Below are 21,838 nucleotides of genomic sequence, written 5' to 3' on the forward strand. Positions count from 1 at the left end.
AAAGGATTACACAAAAGTCCCAGACATATTTCCTCACTTTGATGTTTATGTCACCTGAATGGCAGTAGCAGATGGTTTTGTAAGATATAACACTGAATGATTAGCATTAGAAGCAATACACTGGGTTTCTTTTTTTTTTTTTTTTTTTTTTACTATAATGCTACCAGTTCTTTGCTTTCCACTTCTTCTTGCTCTCTTAGACTCTGCATGATGTAAGCATCTCCTCCCGGAACAAAACGAAACTCAGTAAACTCCACAGCACAGAAAATTTTTTATTTCATTACACTCAGAGATCAAGGTAACTATCATATGTTCTTTATGTAACTAGCGACAGTATTTACTATTTTCTTGGAGCATGGGAAAGATAGAAACTTCCAATCAAACAATGTTAGGCATCCATGAAAGCCATCCTTCACATGGTACCAGGTCACAGGAACTCCCTGGTCTTCAAAGCGCTTTTTGTAGAGCAAGACATCATCCCGGAGGATGTCATTTTCACAGCTCACAAGGAATACCTCAGGAAGTTGAGCAATGGTCTTATCATCTGCTAAGATAGGTGAAATTTCTATATCGAAAATGTGTTTTGTTTCTAAATAAGCAGCCTCATTAAAACATCCAAGAAACTCAGGTTGTGAGTCTTGACTCCAGAACCTTCTGGGGATGTTGTCAGAGCTGAGCCATTTCCTATATTTCTTCCAGTTGTCCGGAGGTACAATGGCACCTGTCAATATGGCGTCTTTCCAAGAGAGGTCAATGTCCAGGTATTTACACAAAGCCATAATCATCATGTCTCTAGTAAGAAAAGGGACGTTTTTTACTCTGCTGATGAGATGGTAAGCATAAATTAATGGCCTGGAGTATTGGAGTAATCAGGACTTGAGCCCGGACCTGGGGGAGATTAGGGCTACTGACCAAGACCTGGATGACAGTGGCCACAGCCCAGCCTCCAATGCTCTCTCCACAGAGCACCACCCGAGAGGGGTCCACCCCATAGGTTTCCAGGCTTTTCAGGAACTGGATGGTAGCATTCAGGCAATCCTTGAAAATGACAGGGTGGCCGGGCGGTGGTGGCGCACGCCTTTAATCCCAGCACTCGGGAGGCAGAGCCAGGCGGATCTCTGTGAGTTCAAGGCCAGCCTGGGCTACCAAGTGAGTTCCAGGAAAGGCGCAAAGCTACACAGAGAAACCCTGTCTCGAAAAAACAAAAAACAAAAAAAAAAAAAGAAAGAAAGAAAATGACAGGGTGATGGTAGTCAGGAAGCTTTCGGTACCTAAGGAGAAAAGAGCAAGCACAGCAAGCCTATTTACAAAGGAGGAATTAGAGGCCATTTCATTCACCATCTTCTACTCTCAAAGGAACCAAACCTGACTCAATCTTCCGAATGTTCCTAATAAGCAAGCACAGCAACTCTCATTTTTCTTACATGGACTTAAGGAACATACCCAGAGTCATGGAGGCCAGGATTCTCCATTCCCACCCACACCATGTTTCTCACTGATCTACAGATCAGTGAACCATACAGAGGATAACGCAAGTTCAAAGATGTTGCCTTTAGAAGCCAATTAGCCATCAAAGACCCAGAAAAGTCATTTGGAACTACTGTTACTTCTACTGGCATAGATTTGGGGGACACCTCTCCTGATGTACTGAGCATATGTTGATCACTGTTAAAACTACAGCTCAAATTGATATTGATGCTAATACTAAGGTCTGTTCATAAACATTCCTTCTGCTGTTTATTTTCCTGCAGCTAAGTTTATAGTATGATAGTGGGGTAGTTTTACTTAAGAGCTCCTGGATTCTTCCTGATTGCCCTGGTTACCATGAAGAAGTGACTAATAGTCAAACAGCCAGATGAACCACTCTTGTGTCTATACTGGGCACTTTGAACACCACACACACACACTACACACACAACAACTGCAGACACTTGCCACTAACTCACAACTCTAGCTCTTGCCATTGTAACCCAGCCAGCACTGTTTCAAACATCTTGCATCAGACTTTCTCTGCCACTTTTCATCAAAGCTGGAGGAGAGGCCCTGACCTTAATAGCCCAAAGGAGGGACCCTTTGGACTAGTACAAGAGGAACAATGTAATGATTCTTGTGAATATAATTATTCATTTGCATGAAGGTTTGTTAAGACTGGAACATATATACTTTTTTAAAACTATATATGAGAGTTGAATGAGAAATGTCATATGGACTCACATATTGAAACACTTGGGCTCAGTTGGTGGTGTTGTTTGGGAAGGTTATAACCGTTAGGAGATGTGACCTTGCTAGAGAAAGTATGTTATTGGAGGGTGGCTTTAAGAGTCTATAGCTTCACCTGCTTCCTGGTTTTGTTTTCTCTCTTTTCCATGTACAGTTGAGATGCATTCTGCCAGCTTCTTGCTACCATATCTCCCTCCCCAGCCCTTACAGATGCTGACCCTTGGGAAGCATAAACCAAAATAAATGCCCTCTTCCTTAAATTATCTGTGGTCAGAGAGTTTCTATTAAAGCAACAGAAAAGTAATTAATGTGGAGCTGGTACCAAGAGTTAGGGTTGTTACTGTGAAAATTCCAACCACATTGTTTTTTTGAGGAAACCTTTAGAATTTTGGACTTTAAAAGTCATTGTGTGAATGACTGACCTAATCTGAGGCCCAAGCCATGAGAAGGAGCCCATGCCTGACACTGCCTGGAACTGGAAGGTGGATGGCTTAGAGACCTAGGGTAGAACCTAGTTTGATGACTAGCAAAAAACATCAATGAAATTATTCCTAATGATACTCTGCAATACTCATAGATCAGTGCCTAACCCAATCATCATCAGAGAGGCTTCCTCCAGCAGCTGATGGGAGCAGATGCAGAGATCCACAGTCAAACATTAGGCAGAACTCAAAAACCCAGAGAGGGGGAGGAAGGATTGTAAGAGCCAGGGGGCTTGAAGACACCAAGAGCACACAGCTCACAGAATCAACAAAGTGAGCTCACAGGAGCTCACAGAGACTGAAGCTGCAATCATGGAGCCTGCGTGGATCTGTACTAGGTCCTCTGCTTACATGCTGTGGTTGTTTAACTTGGAGGTTTTGTGGGACTGTATGACTAAGTGATTCTCCAGATGGGCGTGGTGCTCTCTAATCTCATATTCACTTTGCTACATCTCATTCATGTACTCCAAAGTCATGGGCATCTTTCCAGGCTTCTGTTGTTTTGAACATGGTGTGCCCATATATGTGGGACCATGTACAAGAGAGTCAGCATCTCTGGACTCCTTTTGGTGATCTCTAGTTAGATCTCTAGTTTGTTAAGCAAACAAACAAAAAACCACCCTACAAATGCTGCCTCGTATGGAAAAGTCATCAACTGTCCCAGGACTCTCAGGCCACTCACCCAACTGATAGCAACACTGAGTCTGTCTCCCAGGCCAGGAAATTGCACAGGCTATGGTACATGTCTGCAAGGGAAGGTCCAGAGTTGAACATATGTGATGAGGACACAGCACTTCCCACCACAGCTCTATGAACAGAATCTATGATAGTGGACATGGCTGATATTCCCTCTCTGAAGTCCAGAGAATTTCAAGTGCTTCAGTCTGTCAAGAGCAAGGAAAGGCAAAGATAACCAAATGGGAGAGACATTAAGGTGCAGGGGAAAGGCTGAAGTGTAGCAGTGATGGGTTCTCAAGTGTGTTTTTAAGAACCCTTCTCTGAGGGAGAGAAGACTAAATGGAAAGATGGAAAGTGGAGCCAGTCCACCAGTTTGGGGAAGCAGAGTTGGAGAAATGAGTAGGTTTTCATAACAGTGATCCAGTTGAGCTGTGGGATGCATGTGAATATGTGGACATTGTGAAAAGATAGGAATAACCAGTGCTGTGAGTGGGAAAGAGAGGGAGTCACTTTCAGTGCCAGAATAGCCCCACTCAGACATTGCTGTCCCAACCTGGACATAAACTAATATAGAAAATATTGCCATGGGAACAACCCCACTGGCTGATATGAGCCCCAATCTTTGATCTACATTCTCTATCAGAAGTTCTAACTTCTATTTGTTTTGACTTTCCCCAAGAGGTCCTCATAGGAATGTGTGCAAGACTCTACCCATCATGGGGACCTTCCCCTCTCATCCCACATGGAAGCTACTTACCAAGGCTACCAAAGATGGCACCCCCTCCATGGTAGAAGATGATGCCTCTCCGAGGTTTGGGGGACACCGCTTTGGGCTGGAACAGTCTCACAGGGATTGACCCAAAATGCATATTGGTCACCACCAAGGCAGGGTCATTCTTTATGACCCCTACATCACAAATAAACTGAACAAAGTGGAGCGAAGTACAAATTCTCAGTTCCTCTAGTATATTCCCCTGTTGGAGGAAAGGGAAGGAAAGTGAAAAGGTGAGGATAGGGGATTATAGAATAGAAAGGTAGATGCTGCAGCCACTTATCAGTGTTCAGACATATTCACCATTTCTCACTTGCCTCCTCCTACATGTGCTGCGGTCTCATGGGCATACAAATGGTTTTGTACTCTTTCATATGAAGAAGGCAGTTCATGATTTTTTTTCTAAAAGGCCCTCACTGGATGATGATGTTGCTGGGACCCAAGTATTTCTTTCCTTTTAAACTCATGTGAAAATGTCCTTGCCATTTTCAGTGTTATAAGATGAACCGTTTAAGTGGTGATGACATGGTATCCCCATGTGTGGATTAAGTCCACGATGGAGGGAAAGGAATCATTACCTCACACATAGTTTCCTGAGGAGTGAGTTTGGTTGGTATTTTCTGTCTTATGAACATAGATACACTTGTCTTTCTGCTGAGGGATGATACAAAGAAGGCTCATTGATGACACCTTGTTCTTGGGTTTCCAAACAAACCCTATAAGACAAACTACCTTCTGTTGTCTGTAAGTCACCTGACCCATGGTACTGTTAGAGCATCAGGAAAAAAAAATAAGACTTTGCCTGAAGGAAAACCAGCTTAAGGCTGAGTGGCAAGCAGTCATTCGGAGGGACAAAGATGAGTAGTGTTCCAGACAATAACACTAACCTCTGTGTCCCAATTAGCTGTCAACTGACACATCCAAGAGTTGCCTGACAATAGATTCACCTGATATATTGCAAGATCAGATTGTCCTGAGGAGATAACTGTGTGGGATTGTCTTGATTGTTAATGGATGTAGGATGGTTCAGCCACTGTAGGTATCACCATTCCCTGGCCAGATGGTCATGGCTATCTTAGAAAGCTAGATAAGCATGAGCTTTTGAGCAAGCCATCAAGCAGTGTTTCTCCATGGTTTCTGCTTCAAATTCCTGTTTGAGTTCCTCCCCTGACTTCAATGATCAACAGTGACCTGAAATAAATTCTTTCCTCCCCTAAATAATTTATGGTCAGAGGGTTTCATCATAGCAATAGAAAGGAAGGCAGAATGTTGACTGTCTTTTGCTCTCTGAATGACTGTACCCAACCTGAGATGCCAAAGACAGTTTTCCAACAGGGTCAAAACTCAATGTAACCCACAGTTTGGGGTTATAGAGGACCCTTAGCCTGTGTATGTCATTAGCAGAAAGAAGTAACATGATAAATTAGAGATGTGATATGGGATCCACAGGAGGGATGAAAGGCCCCATACACGTTGCCCAAATGTTTTTTTTTCTTGTCTGTTTTCATTTATTTATTGGGGGAGAGGAGTAATGTTCACGTAAAGCTGTCAGAGGACAGTTTAAAGTAAGTCCTCTCCTTCCACCATGTGGGTCTCTGTAGTTGATTTTTTTCTGTGTCCCACCTGGCCCATGGTCAAGACAAATCTCTCTCACCCACTGGTCCTATAGCAACTCAGACCCAGATAAACATACACAAGCTAATATTATTTAAAACTGTTTGGCCATTAGCTCAGGCTATTGACTAGCTCTTACACTTAAATTAACCCATATTTTTATTTATGGTTAGCCACGTGGCTTGGTGGCTTTTTTCAGTTTTGCCTTAACATCTTGTTTCCTCTGTTTCTGGCTGGCAACTCCTGACTCAGCCTTCCTGTTCCCAGAATTCTCTTCTCTGTTTGTCCCACCTATACTTCCTGCCTGGCTACTAGCCAATCAGCATTTTATTTCTTAACCAATCAGAGCAACACATTCACAGCATACAGAGCGATATCCACAGCAGGTCTCAGGAATTAAACTCAGTTCATCAGGTTTCATGGCAAGAGCTTTTGCCCAATGAGCTAATTCATTGGCCATTCCAATATGATTTTAAGCTAATATGTTTATTCTAATATTTGCTATTATAAACTGTAGCCATGTTTCAGGAAACATTGCAGGCTCTCACAGTGTATGTGCTAAATGAATCACAGTCACTGGCTTGTATCCTCTAAGGACTTCATGCTCAGGATATTTCTTTGTCATATGGAAAACATCATGGTGAGGTAACAACAAAGGTTATAGCAGCTGACACTTACTAGCTACCTATAATGTGTCAGCACCAGCCCGAGGAGTTTCAATTAGCAACTTGCTTGACTCTTCTAAGTCACAAGGATTTGCTCTGTGACAGAATGGGAAACTGAGGCATGTCAGTGTTTAAATGTCTTGTTCAGAGTTGTTCACTATGATGTAATTGATTAACTGGAAAGAGTTTGGGGTTGGAATGAAACGGGCATGATTTCAAGTTTGATACCTACTGCCAGCTACCTGGAAAACACCAGGCATTATCATAGAGCTCCAACATCCCTTGTTTGCAAATGGGAAACTGATGTTCATGGATATGACCTAAGGAGGAGGTAGGGAACAGAAGACCTTGCAGAAGGTCTTACTGAAAAGTCCCAGGACAAGCTCTAGCTTCTGGTTGAATGAATTTGTTTTAGTCCAGAGTCCAGCAGGGTGCCCTAAAGTATTTCCTTCATGGGCAGACTTCCCAATAGGGGACTCAAATGGTTGTTTTCCTACTGGAATTGGAAGACAATGAGTCAGCCTACAACACAGAGGTGACCTAGTTCCCAACCCCATGCTCTCAGCTAATTCCACCAGGACCATCAGCAGCTCAGCTCTGAAAACCTTAACATCAATTTGCTGCTCCCTGGCCCAGGTTAGCTCCAACTCTGCATATGTTCCCCAAATCCTGTGGCTCATCTAACCACCTATCTTTCCCTGAGAGACTCTTTTACATGGCCCAGGCAGATGGCTTCAAATGACTTAAGTATCCAAGTTTGGGGATCATATTCTTGAAAAAGCCACCCTTTCTTGTAGGAATAACTGCTTCTCCCTCTGAGGCCTTCACTGTACTATCAGACTTCCATAGGAATCACCTGAAACTTTATTATAAGTATATGAACATCTGCACATCTCCCTTCCACCAAACCAGAGGTCTCTGGTGGGATGATCACATCCCAATTGTTGTGGAATATTATTTTAAGATGTGTTACACTTGTTTATGCTGTGGAATATTTGGTCTAATAAAGAGCTGAACCACCAATAGCAAGGCAGGAGAAAGAACAGGAGGGGCTGGCAGACAGAGAGAATAAATAGAAGGAGAAAAAGAATAAGACAAGAAAGAGTAAAAGAGACCTAGCACCAAGAAAATAAAGAGGCCAACCACCCAGCCACACAGCCTGCCATGGAGTAAGAGTGAAAGTAAGGTTACAGAAGTAAGGGAAGGAAAAAGCCCAGAAGCAAAAGGTAGATGGGATAATTTAAAGTTAAGAAAAGTTGGCAAGAAACAAGCCAAGCTAAGAAACAAGCCTCTATGTGTGATTAATTTGGGAGCTGGATGGTGGGCTCCCCAAAAGAGCAAAACAACCAACAACACCAGTGGATTCTTAGTCTCTGCCTCTAGAATAATAAAATCTTGTTCAGGAAGTTTGTGTAGTGTCACAGTCCAGCTTTCTAAACCTCATGTTCTCCAAAGCTATGACATAGGTCATAAATGTATATTGTTTTGAATGGACATCTTCCATTGCTTGGAACTAGGGCAGAGATGGAGTACCAAGTAAGATTATAAATATCAATATAACTGTACAATTATTGAATTACAAATATACAGTATCTCAGGAGATTCTGAAACATTCTTAGAAAATGGTCTTTAAAACAAATCTTGTTTCTTACCTCTCTCTCTCTCTCTCTCTCTCTCTCTCTCTCTCTCTCTCTCTCTGTGTGTGTGTGTGTGTGTGTGTGTGTGTGTGTGTGTGTGTGTGTGTGTAGATATATGTATATATTATGTATATGTTAGTGATGGGTGAAAGCCCATTGTGTCATACATGCTGGACAAAGACTCCAGCTCTGAACTGCATCATCCAATGCTTTACATCTTGTAGTAGGGCTGGATCCATTCACAGCAACCTTCAAATCAATGACAACTTTGGGGAATACTGACTCTGTCTCTAGGGACTTGTAAGGCACTAGTAGTGGTGTTGGACAGAGTCCTTCACACGCAGCTTCGTGCAGCTTGATTTCAATGTTTTGTTTATTTACTCATCACAGTGCTGCTGGGGGATGTCTTTCTGTATGCTATGAATATATATTGTTCCCATTGGTTAACAAATGAGCTGATTTGGCCTATGGCAAGGCAGCTTAGAGGCAGGCAGAAAATCCGAGAGAGACAGGAAGAGAAAGGCAGAGTCTGAGAGGAGATGCCAGCCAGCCACCCAAGGAGCAAAATGCCAGAAGACTGGTAAAGCCATGGAACATGTGGCAAAACATCAATTAATAGAAATGGGTTAATTTAAGATATAAGAGCTAGCTAGCAAGAAGTTTGAGCCATAGGCCATGCAGTTCATAATTGATATAAGCCTCTGTATGTTTATTTAGGACTGTGTGGCTGTGAGACCAGGCAGGACACAGAAAAACTTCTGACTACACAGTGCTCCTAGAAACACCTCCTCCTTTCTTTCTTTCTTTCTTTCTTTCTTTCTTTCTTTCTTTCTTTCTTTCTTTCTTTCTTTCTTTCTTTCTTTCTTTCTTTCTTTTTCTTTCCTTCCTTCCTTCCTTCTCTTTCTTTCTTTCTTTCTTTCTTTCTTTCTTTCTTTCTTTCTTTCTTTCTTTCTTTCTTTCTTTCTTTCTGTTTTTGTCTCTTTGATACAGGATCTCATGTGGTCTGGGCTGTTCTTATACTCATTATATAGCTATGGCTGACCTTAACTCATTATCTTCTCTTTTCTGCACACAAGCACTGGGATCACAAGCCTGCACCATGCCTGGTCTAAAAAGTCTCCACTGTGCACTTCATTTCCCAGAAACAAGAAAAAGGTTAAAAAAAATTGGAGACTACAAAGCTAAATTTTGTGGCATCTGGTGCTCAAACTCATGTTTTTCTAGGAGCAAGAGTAGGCTCTGATTTAAGAACTGTAGAATTTTTTCCAGCTTTCTTTCTTCTCCTTAAACCTCTTATTCCTTCCTCATCTACATCTTCAGTACATTAACTCACTTGAATTTCTTCTTGTGCACATCCTTCTTGGACAGCATGCCCTAGGGGCTTTGGGCTGAGTACAAGAGGCAGGGTCCTCCTATGTGGAGCACATCCTGCAGAACCAATCCTAGATCATCACTGCATCTTCTGTGAAAATCTGTAGCAGCTGTCAACTGTGAATGTTTAGCTTAGGGGATATTTGTAGCACGAATCTTAAAAGTTCTTATTAATAAAATCAAACCTGAGGCCAGGTATTGGGGTGAACTGGAAGATCAGAGAACCAGAACAAGCCACAGCTGACCTCACCTGGCCAACTTCTCAGATTGGTCTTGTTTCCTCAGACTAGAAGTTTCTGTGTCCTCATCCCAATGGCTCTCAGCTGAACTGCTGCTCAAAAGCCTGAAGCTTAACCAGCCAAATGCTTAACCAGCCAAATGCTTCTAGTTTCTGGTCCTCACACCTTATATACCTTTCTGCTTTCTACTACCACTCCCTGGGATTAAAGGCTTGCTTTCTGGGATTAAAGGTGTGAGTCACCATGCCTGGCTGTTTCCAATGTGGCCTTGAACTCACAGAGATCCAGAGGGATTTCTGTCTCTGGAATGCTAGGAATAAAGGCATGAGTGCCACCATTTTCTAGCCTTTGTATCTAGTGGCTGTTCTGTCTCTGACTCCAAGTAAGTTTATTAAGGTACACAATATTTTGGGGAACACAATACCACCACATTTCCCCATTTGTCTAAAAATAAAAAAGCTTATAACTAATACAAGAAAAACTATCCAATAAGTATATACAATATATATAGCCAGAAATTACATTAATGATGTCTAGTCAATTAACATTTGACAGATTCAGATAAAAACTCCAGGATATATATTAACAATGTCCAGTCCAGTAATATCTGATAAACTCAGACCAAAAAATTTTCATTACTTATCTTATTTAAAACAAGTAGTTCCTTTTTAAAAGTAGATTCCACAGTCTCCCTTTTTATCTTATCATATCCATATTCTCTCTTTTTTCTTTTCATAATAGATTCAGTAGTCTACCTTTTGTCATTTTTACATCTTCCCCTTTTTCTTCAGTGTAGATTCAGTGATCTACCTATTTATCCTATTATTTCTTTATCTTTTTTTTTCAGAGTAGATTCGATGATCTATCTCATATCTATATTCTCTTTTTCTTTTTGATGTCTAGGGGTGAAGATATCTTTAGGGAATCTTGAAAAGAAAATTTTGGGTTAATTGTCAAGTCCTGTATCATTTGTCCAGTCTCTGCATAAAAGGAAAGTTCAGGGCTTGTCACAAGTCCTTGCTCGAGTAGTCTGTCAGACTGGATCATCTCAGCTAGTCATCTCGAAATTGTCCTGACCAGTTTGTAGTCTAAAGTCGATTTTTCCATGGTGTTAATCAGCTTAATGGCTTTATCATAGTCCATGTAGAATCATCTTTGTGGGGTCCCGTCATCCTTTTGAAGATTCCAAAGTCGCTGTTAGGCATGATCATGGTTTCCTGAAGATTTTTTTTTTTGTGCCTCCTCTATGGCTTGGAGCAATCACAGTCTGATAATTGTCTGTCTCTCAGAACCATGAATGTTCTTCCCTAGAAGAGAATATCTTCACAGATATTTCTCTCCACCATTTGTCTCGCCAAACTTTTCAAACTGACCTTTGCTGATACTTTCTTATAACACGATGGCCTTGGTAATTGGTCTCTGAACAAACAGCAGTAAACCCTTTGTTCCAGGTAGCAGCATCATTGCAGTCACCAACATGATGAGAAGAAGCCAGCAACTCGGAGTAGCAGCCACTGCCTCCATGGTCCCACCACTGTTCGTGGTTCAGTCCAGGCCAAAGCTTCTCCCAAGCCTCCTAGGCCAGCCTCAAACTTGAGATCCTCCTGCCTCTCCCTCCTTCAGTAAAACCTATCAGCATGTGCCACCACAACTGGCCGAGTGTAGCTCTGGCCTGAGCTGAGACCCACAAGGCCACAGAGAAGCAGCTTTTTCATGAATTTGTACCACGAATGTTGGGCACCAGATGTAGCATGAATCTTAAAAGTTCTTATTAATAAAATCAAACCTGAGGCCAGGTATTGGGGTGAACTGGAAAATCAGAGAACCAGAACAAGCCACAGCTGACCTCACTTGGCCAACTTCTCAGATTGGTCTTGTTTCCTCAGACTAGAAGCTTCTGTGTCCTCATCCCAATGGCTCTTAGCTGAACTGCTACTCGAAAGCCTGAAGCTTAACCAGCTAAAAGCTTAACCAGCCAAATGCCTCTAGTTTCTGGTCCTCCCATCTTATATACCTTTCTGCTTTCTACCACCACTCCCTGGGATTAAAGGCTTGCTTTCTGGGATTAAAGGCGTGTGTCACCATTCCTGGCTATTTCCAATGTGGCCTTGAACTCACAGAGATCCAGAGGGATCTCTGCCTCTGGAACACTAGGATTAAAGGTGTGAGTGCCACCATTTTCTAGCCTCTGTATCTAGTGGCTGTTCTGTCTCTGACCCCAGGTAAGTTTATTAGGGTACACAATATTTTGGGGAATACAATACCACCACAGTTATTCTTTGTTTTTTAATTTAAATTTTGGAGAATTTCATACATGAATACTGTATTTATATCATTTCTACCCCCCTCTCTACTCCATTCGCTGTTCCCCATCACTCTCTTTCAAATCCTCTTCTTATTATTGTTAAATACACACACACACACACACACACACACACACACACACACACACACACACGGCACATGCATATATAAACCCTACTGGGTCCATTTAGTATTGCTGTTATGAACATGTGTTATGGCTTAGCACTTGGGAATAGATTACTTATCACAGAGCTTGCCCTGGAGAAAACTGGTTCTCCCTGTCTATGAAGCCATTGATTACCTGTGGTGATATACTGTGTATCAAATAAAGCTTGCCTGAGGATCAGAGGACAGAGCCAGCCACTAGATTAAACATAGAGGCTAGACAGTGGTGGTACATATCTTTAATTTTAGCACTCAAGAGGTAGAGATCCATCTGGATCTCTGTGAGTTCAAAGCCACCCTAGACTACATGGATTCTGTCTAGGAGAGAAACAGAGCCAGGCAGTGGTGGCATACACCTTTACTCGGAAGTCACACGCTTTTAATCCCAGCACTTGAGATCTCATGCCTTTGCTGCCAGTGTTTGAGAAGCACACACACCATTAATCCCAGCATGAGGAAGGAAATGAAATGGCTGGGTGGAGAAAGGCATATAAGGCATGAGGAGACAGGAACTAGAGTCCTTTTCATTGGAGAACTCGGAGGCTTTCAGTCAGAAGATTTGTGGAGATAGGATCTCACTTTCGATTTGGCCTGAAGATTCAGTAGTACTGAGAAGTTTCCCCAGTGACTTGTTCCTTTGTCTCTCTGATCTTTCAGCATTTACCCCAATATCTGGCTCTATGTTTCTTTTTATTATAAAACAATTTAATATTCAAGCAACAATTACCTGTAGCTCTTCATCTAAGGTTGAGGCCTTGTGAAATTTCCCTCGCCCACATTGGCATGGCAACTGGTATTGTCACTATGCAGGTCTTATTTAGGGAGTCATATCTCTTATTCATGGGTGTAGCTTCCCCATCATGTCTAGAAGACACTATCTTGCAACAAGCAACCTGTCCTCTGGCTCTTACAATATCACCAAAATGCAGAGAATTGGGGCCTATTCTTAAAGAGAAACACTAATGGTTAGAAAGATCCAGGTGTCTGGGGGTATTTGGAGGTCCAAGGCCCTCATTTGTGGTGCTGGGATTCTAGCCTGCTGTGGGATAATGCCCTTGTACATTGGTTTAATAAAATGCTGATTGGCCAGTAGCCAGGCAGGAAGTATAGGTGGAACCAGCAGAAGAGGAGAATGCTGGGAAGAGGAGAGCAGAGTCAGGAGTCGCCAGCGAGACACAGAGGAAGCAAGATGTGAAGGCAGAACTGAGAAAAGGTACCAAGCCACATGGCTAAACATAGACATGAATTATGGGTTAATTTAAGTGTAAGAGCTAGTCAGTAATAAGCCTAAGTTAATGGCCATACAGTTCTAATTAATATAAGCCTCTGTGTGTTTACTTGGGTCTGAGAGACTATGGGGCTGGTGGGTGAGAGAGATTTGTCCTGACCGCCAGCCAGGCAGGACACAGGAAAGCTTCAGCTACAGTAGCCTAGCCTGAAATTCTTAGTCTTGCTTATTTCTCCAATGCTCCATTTTTCCTCATAAAAAAAAAAAAATCCCAACAGCACAGGAACACACATTTTTTACCACTTACCAGAGCCTCTAAAGACATATGGCCTGAAATCTAATGCTTTCACCTACCTGATGAGAAAGATGCCATTGTCCCATGAGGATTCTGAGACACAGGTTAAACAAGAGACCCTCCAAGCCCGTGAAAGAAGAGCAGAAATGCTCATCAGACAGTCTGGCGAAGTGCTTCTCACCCCTTTCCTCCCCACCTCTTCCCTCTCAACAGTCCCCTGGGGTAATAACCGTTAACTGGCCACTATCAAGTAACCTCCCAATATAGGAGCATCAGGGCTTTTTCAAATTGCCAGCTTCCCATATTCTTTTCATATGTGATGCACCCATTGACAGGTGCTGATCCCTGACCCCAATCTTGAGCCCTAAACCTGGCACAGAGCTCAGTTGTCCAGGACAGCCAGGCTGAAAGGCTGAGGGACTATGGCACTCATGATTTGGTCTGCAAACAATACTTGCCCTGTGCTCAGGACAGAGTTGAACAAGTTAATCTCAGGCCTCAGGATCTCTCACATTAATGCCAAAAGCTCCTAGAGACAGGAGCATGGGAAGAATGGGAGGAGGGAGTTGTGGCTGACGGGTGTTGGTAGAACCTCTTAGACGATGAGCCCTTGGTGGGCAGCAGCTCCATCTGAATTCATTTGCAGCTCCCAGAAAAGAGCCCAGTAGACAAGTGTGTTGGCACAGCCTGTAATTCCAGCTCTTGGGAGGTGGAAGCAGTGGGCTCAAGGCCATGCTGGATTTATCTCAAAGGGAAAAGAAAAGTGAGGAGGGAAAGAAAGGGGAAATGAGTGAGAAGAAATAAAGGAGGGGTGGGGAAGAAAGAGGGAACATAGGAGGTTCCTCAGATTCTGTCTAGTGGGAATCTAGAAAGAGGGGAGGGAAATGAAAAGGAAGAAAGAGTAAGATACAAACAGCATCCCCAATCCATGATGCCCCCAAGAGCAAACTCACCAAGGCCATTATGAAGAGCATCAGACAATGCAAAAACCTGAACTTGATCGGATGCTGTAAGGAGGAAGGAACTTTTGCTGTGAGAATATGCTTAACCACAGCCCATATAAAGAGTCCCAGTAAGAATGTGGGCAGCCCCACTAACAGCAGCAGCCACAGGACAACCATGGTCCCGAGGTCCTTAGGAGCTGCTGTCCTGATAAACTAACTTCAAAAGCTGTGAGAGAAACAGCTAACCTGGTCTTATACACTGCTTCTTCCAGGTCACTGCTTCAAGCATGCTTGTGAAGTGACCTGTACCCTGGATAGCCACATAAACTAGCCAAAGAGAACAGAGGAACTTGTTTACTGAAGAACAAGAAGAACAGGAAATCATATCTGGTCCACCAAGGTAGACTTGAGAGGTAGATTTCCCACAGCATTGTGAGACTCTTATGTATCCCAGAAACTGAGGATACCATGAAGAGATCTGGTATGTCTTAATGTCCTGACCCTTCAACTGTATCACGTGAGAAGTGTCCTCTTCCACACCAGAGCCTATCTAGGGTGGGCAACGCACATCTTATTCCCAACTCCTTGGTTCACTGCCTTCCCACTATTCAATACCCCAATCTAGCATGCAGAGGTTTGCAGAGAATTTTCTGGTTAAAAACCATCAACTTAGGATTGATGAGATGGTTTCATAGGGAAAGGCACTTGAGGTAAAGGCTGACAACCTGAGTTCAATCCCCAAGACTCATGATGAAAAGAGAGACTCAAGTCCTGAAACCTGTCCTCTGACTTTCATACATGCATTGCGGCATGCAAACACATACACGTGTCAATAAAAGTAATTTTAAAAAATTATCCAGGATGGTGATGTGGCTCAGCAGGTAAAATGATTGCTACACAAGCCTATAAACCTGAGCTCAATCCCTGGATACCCAATAGAAAAAGCCAAATACAGTGGCACGCATGTGAAAAACTGCCACTCCTATCATGAAATCAGAAGCAGAGAAAGTCATCCAGAAGCTCATGGGCCAGCTCTCCTGGAGTACTCAGCATGGCAGAAACAAGAGAGACCCTACCTCAACAAGACGACAAGACCCAGTTCCTGAAAGTTGTCTTCTGATGTCCACAAGCTCACTGTGGCATCTACATGTCACACTCACAGACACATCATAAACACACAATATAATAACTGATTTTTAAAGAGAAAAAATAGAATTGGTCTATTTGATCCCTCAAGAAAAACACACCTAGCCATAGAAAATAAATAAATATCTTAGGGTGGTATGATGGAAAAATTATTCCAAGCAAATGGAACTAAGAAAACAAGAAGGCTTCACTACCACTACACTATGACAAAATGGACTGGAATCCAACTGGCCATAAGATATAATGGTCACTTCATTCTGACTAATAGAACAACTCATGAATAGGATATTACAATTCTAAACATACGCACTAAGCACAGCTACCCCCAAATTCACAAAAACAAATATTACTAGATATAAAGTTACATATTAACCCCAATATATAAACAGTGGGTAACTTCAATATTCCATCTCAACAATAGAAATGTCACCTTTCTCCCAAAAATTTGGTATATATAATTTGACTGTGTGTGTTTTTATCAATTTTTGTTATCAGAATAATACTAACTTCATAAAAAGAGTTCAGTAGTTGTAGTGTTTTGAATGAGAATGCCCCCATCTGCAGGCTTGGGTATGTGAACACTTGGTCCCCAGTTGGTGGGACTCTTGAGGAGGTTTAGAAGGTACAGCCTTGTTGAAGGAGGTATGTCACTGGAGGCAGGCTTGGAGAGTTTAAAGACTTGCACCATTTCCAGTTTGCTCTTTGTACTTCCTGACTACAGTTCAAGATGTGGGCCTTCAGCATCCTGCCTCTGCCACCATGCCAGCTGCCTGCTGCCACTCCCCCCACCATGACTGATCCTCTGGAACCAAAAGTCCAAATAAATTCTTTCTTCAATAAGTTGCCTTGGTCATGTTGTTTCATCACAGCAACAGAGAAGCAGCTAATACAGTTGTATTTCTTCCTTTCTTAGTTTATAAAGTCGTATAAAAGGTATTGATGTTAGTTCTCCTTTGATGGTAGATTTGCACAGTGAATCCACCTGGGCCAGAACTGTTTCTATTGGGAGATATTTTTCTTTCTGCATCAATCTTGATGCTTATCATAGATTTAAATTGTTTATCTCTTTTGCTTAATTTTGATAAATAATATGCCTATAGAATTCATCAATTTACCTTATCATTTTCAATTTAGTGGAATATGGTATTTTTAAGGATGGCACTAATGATTTTCTGAATTTTTTTAAAATATCTGTCATGATGGATTTTAAGCATTATTTCTGTTCTCTTTCCCTTGATTAGTTTGATAAGGGCTGATCAACCCTATTTATCTTTACAAAAGAAAATCCACATTTTGTTTTATTTATTTTTTTCTATTTTATTTGTTGCTATTTCATTAATTTCTCGTCTGGTCTTAATACTTTTATTTTTATCTACTGAATTTGGGGTTGCTCTACTCTGGTTTGTCTAGAGCCTTGAGGTAAAGCACAAAATTATCTATTTGGAATTTCTTTGACTTTTAATGTAGGCACTTAGTGCTATAATTTCCTTTTTGAATGCTTTGAACGTATTCCTTGGTTTTGATATACTGTATTTTCATTTTTATTCATTTCCAGGAATTTTTATTTCCTTTTTGATTTTGTCATTTATTCATTCAATATTCAATGATATGCAATTTGATCTCATGAACATGTAAATGTTCTATAGTTCCTCTCAGTGCTGAGCTGTAATTTTACTCCATTATAATCAGATAGAACACAAAGAATTACTTCAATTTTCCCATATTTGTTAATACTTGTTTTGTGTTCTAGTATATGGTCTGTTTTTTTGAGAAAATTCCATGGGCTTCTGAAAAAAGGAGTATTATCATGGTGGATGGGATGTTCTACAGATGTCAAATCTATTTGATCTGTGATGTCATTTATTTCAGATGTTTCTCTAATTTTTTTGGTCTGGATGATCAATTGGCTGGTGAGATTAGGGTACTAGAGTCTCCCACTATTACTGTGCTGGTATAACCTGTTACTTTTGCCTTTTAGTAATACTTATTTTATGAAATTAGGTGTGTCGTGTTTTGTGTGTATATGTTTAGAACCAAATGTACTCTAGGTGGATTCTTTCCTTAATTAGTATGAAGTGACCTTTATCTCTTTTGACTAGATTTAGCTTAATGTCAGTTTTGTCAGCTATTAGAACAACTTCTGTCTGCCTTCTAGATTCATTTGCTTGTAGTATATTTTCCCATCCCTTTGTCATAAGATACTGTCTGTCCTATATGGTGAGGTACATTTCTTATAGACAAGAAATGTATAAATCCAGCCCTTTAATATAGTCTGCTATTCTGTGTCATTTAGTTAGGAAATTGAGACTATAAACATTTAGAGCAAAATGTGTGCATTATTTCCTATCATTTTGTTGGTTGTACAATCTTTGATGTTTCCTATTCCTCCCTCTTTCTTAAGTATTTTTCAAGTGTGGTTTATTCTTCCCTGTGACCATATGAATGTGTTTAAGTATCTTCTGTAGAGCTGGCTTGGTGGTTGTGAATACTTTAGTCTATTTTCATCAAGGAATTTTTCCTTTTTTCCTCAATTATGACTGATAGTTTTGAAGGGTATAGTAGTCATAGACAGATTGAGTCCTATAGCAAACAGGATCTACTATAATGGAACATGAACATGTAATGACCTTTGTCACATTCATTAGGAAGCAATAAAGAAGACTGGCTCACACAAATAAATTGCACAAAAGTGTGAACAATAGTGAATATCATAGAGTCACCTTATGGCCTTCTCTACACAAGGGGTCATCCCTGGAGGTGACGGGAAAAACACCTCAGGTGACTTGTCTGCCCACACAACTTTGTCAGAATAAACTACAAAAATGAGCTTCCTTTTTGCAGCTGTTGAGAGCTGGTTCCTTCCTTTCTTCTTCTCCACCTATGATTTCCTTCTTTTACCACAGCACTGCAATCTGGTTGTGCCGTCCTTTCCTTGAGTCTCTTCCCAGCCTTCTTTCTGTTATGGCTGCCAATAGATTGCTCTTTATTAAAGAAAATGTTCCTAGAAGAAAGTAGAGACTATGTTCACAGAACAGAGAGCAAGCTAAAACACTACAACGTGCTCCTATCCACATCCCTTCTCCACAAAAAAATATTAACAAAACCTCTACAGTGTATAAAACCTCATTGTAGGGAGCAAGCCTCAGAGAAATAGAATGACAATGATGAGGTGGTAACAGGAAGAGGGAACACAAATCTGATTCATTGAAAAGATAGTAGTTCTAAAATTACATGATGGGACTAAGACATCCCAAGGTGTCTCTCATGCATGGAAGGAAGCAATTGATATTGCATCCATACAGATGGTTTTACATCCTGAATTCCCACTTACTGTGTTTATCAATTGCTTTTCTGTAGTTGTGATGAAACATCATGACCAAAAGCTACTTAAAGGAGAAAAGCTTTGTTGTGGATTACTGTTCCAGGGATCTAGAGTCCTTAATGATGAGGAAGCTATGGCAACAAGCAGCAAGAACAGGAAGCTGGCTGATCACATTTCATCCACACATAGGAAGCAGAGAAGTGGAATCATGCTATAAAAGGTAAAAATCTGCCCCCAATGACATACTTTTTCCAGCAAGGTTCCACCTCCGCAAAGTTCCATCACCTCCTACAGATACCTCCACAAACAGGGACCAAGTGTTAACAGGAGCTTGTAGTGGACATTTCTCATTCAGACCTCCAAACTGTGTGACCTTGGTGAGGCACTTGACCTCTTATATTTTGCCTCTCACTTCTGTAAAATGAGTATGATCACAGTACCACAGGTATCATGGGGATTAAATTTATCAAAATAATAAACCACTGAAAGCAGTGCTGTAACACCAATTTAAAAAGGTCTTATTAATAAAAAAAAAAACAGAGCCAAATATTGGGGTGAAAGCTGAAAGATCAGAAAAGCAGAATAAAGCCAGCCACAAGCTCTTACCTCTAGGAAATCCTCAGTCTCAAGAGAGAGCTACTTCCTGTATATTCATGCCTATACACCTTTCTGTGCCCTGCCATCTTACTTTCTCTCTCTGCCCAGCTACACCACTTCCTCTTTCTGCTCAGCTCTATTACTTTCTGTCTGTCTATACAGACCTCCAGACCTCTATGGTTAACTAGTGCTGAGATTAAAGGCCTGTGCCACTATACCTGGCTCTGTTTTCTGTAGCTAGAGTTTTCCTGCCTTGCCCACAGTCAGGACAAATCTTTGTCACTTGCCAGTCCCACAGCCGCTCAGATCCAACCAAGTAAACACAGAGACTTATATTGCTTACAAACTGTATGGCCGTGGCAGGCTTCTTGCTAACTGTTCTTATAGCTTAAATTAATCCATTTCCATAAATCTATACCTTACCACGTGGCTCATGGCTTACCAGCATCTTCACATGCTGCTTGTCATGGCAGTGGCTGGCAGTGACTCCTTCCTGTTCTTTCTTTTCTCCTCTCTGTTAGTCCCGCCTATACTTCCTGCCTAGCCACTGGCCAATCAGTGTTTTATTTATTGACCAATCAGAGCAATTTGACATACAGACCATCCCACAGCAGTTCCCAGTGTGGCCTTGAACTCACAGAGATCCAGATGAATCTCTGCCTCCCCAATGTTAGGATTAAAGGCATGTGCTACCACTGCCTGACCTCTATATTTAATATAGTGGCTGGCTTTTTCCTTTAATCCCCAGACAAGCTTTATTCATTAGGCTGTATAAGTGTCCTGTATACAGCAAGAACTACATGACCTGCAATCATAACAGAGAAAGTCAATTCAAATGATAATGAAAAATAGCTGGTGCCTTAATTACTTTTGCATTGATGTGACAAGACCTGATACAACAGCTTAAAGAAGGAAACATTTATTTTGTCTCCTGGTTTCAGAAAGATTCCATTCTGTCATTGTATAGAAGGGATAGTGCAGTTCATGGTGGTGGGAATATTTAATGGAGAGTCTTCGTAATATGGTAGGCCAAGAAGCAAAGAAAGTAGGCTATAACCTATGGTGACTATAACCATCAAAGGTCTTCTCCTAGTGATCTACTTCTACCCATAAGCCAGTACTTCCTAAATTCTCCATACCCTTGAAATATGGCCATGGTCTTTATCTGGTTTTGGCATCAACGTAATAGTGTACTTGCAAGAAGAATTTAGGAGTATCCCTTCACTTCTATTTTGTGAGATAATTAGAGAAAGATTATTATTAGTTCTGTTTTTTTTTTTAAAGACCTGGTAGAATTTAGCAGTAAGTCCATTTTGGCCTGGACATTTTTTTAATTTGAGGGGGGTGGTATTTTTATTATTATTATTATTATTACTTCAATCTCATTGTATGTTACAATTACATTTAAACTACTTATGTAATTTAACTTTAGTTTGTCATACGTATCAAAAAAATCTATCCATTTACTATAAATTTAACAATATAGTGGAATAAAAGGTTTTTTTAAACTTTTTTTATTAAGAAAATTTTTTCATTCATTTTACATACCAATCAAAGATCCCCCTCTTCCCTCCTCCCACCCTCCCTCCAGTCTCCCCTCCCAACCTATTCCCTACTCCCTCCCACAAGAGGACAAGGCCTCCCATGTGGAGGCACATTCAGTAGAGGCAAGTCCAAGCTTTTCCCCCTGCCTCAAGGCTTCATGAGGTGTCCCATCATAGGTAGTGGGCTCCACAAAGCCCACTCATGCACCAGGGATGGATTCTGATCCTACCACCAGGGGGCCTCCCAAGCAGATCAAGCTACACAACTGTCTCACCATGCAAAGAGCCTAGTCCAGTCCCATGTAGGCTCCACAGCCATTGATCCAATTTTCACGAGTTCCTTCTAGTTTGGTTTGGTCATGCCTGCAGGTTTCCCTTCCATGTTCCTGCTGTACTTCCTTATAGAATCCCTCTTCTCTCTATTTGACTGGACTCCTGGAGCTCTGTCTAGTAATTGGCTGTGGATCTCTGCATCTGCTTCCATCAGTCATCAGAGAAAAGTTCTGTAATGACAGTTAGGGTATTCACCAGTCTGATCTCTGGGGCAAGCCAGTTCAGTTCAGGCACCCTCTCCACTATTGCTAGTAGCCCAGGCTGGGGTCACCCTTGGAGATT

At 41.4% G+C, this 21,838-nt stretch overlaps 1 protein-coding gene across 1 annotated transcript; it reads right to left on the reverse strand.

The window, feature by feature from the left end:
• Positions 1 to 259: 259 nt before the first annotated feature.
• LOC102927554 (arylacetamide deacetylase-like 4) lies at positions 260 to 14,881 on the reverse strand. Its single transcript, XM_076563586.1, is given in 6 exon segments — positions 260 to 815; positions 817 to 1,092; positions 1,241 to 1,271; positions 3,385 to 3,448; positions 4,138 to 4,354; positions 14,624 to 14,881. Coding segments are annotated over 6 exon segments (1,266 nt in total). The 5' UTR covers positions 14,792 to 14,881; the 3' UTR covers positions 260 to 305.
• Positions 14,882 to 21,838: the final 6,957 nt, after the last annotated feature.

The sequence above is a fragment of the Peromyscus maniculatus genome, chromosome 2 (genome assembly GCF_049852395.1).
Source record: "Peromyscus maniculatus bairdii isolate BWxNUB_F1_BW_parent chromosome 2, HU_Pman_BW_mat_3.1, whole genome shotgun sequence".
NCBI lineage: Eukaryota > Metazoa > Chordata > Mammalia > Rodentia > Cricetidae > Peromyscus > Peromyscus maniculatus.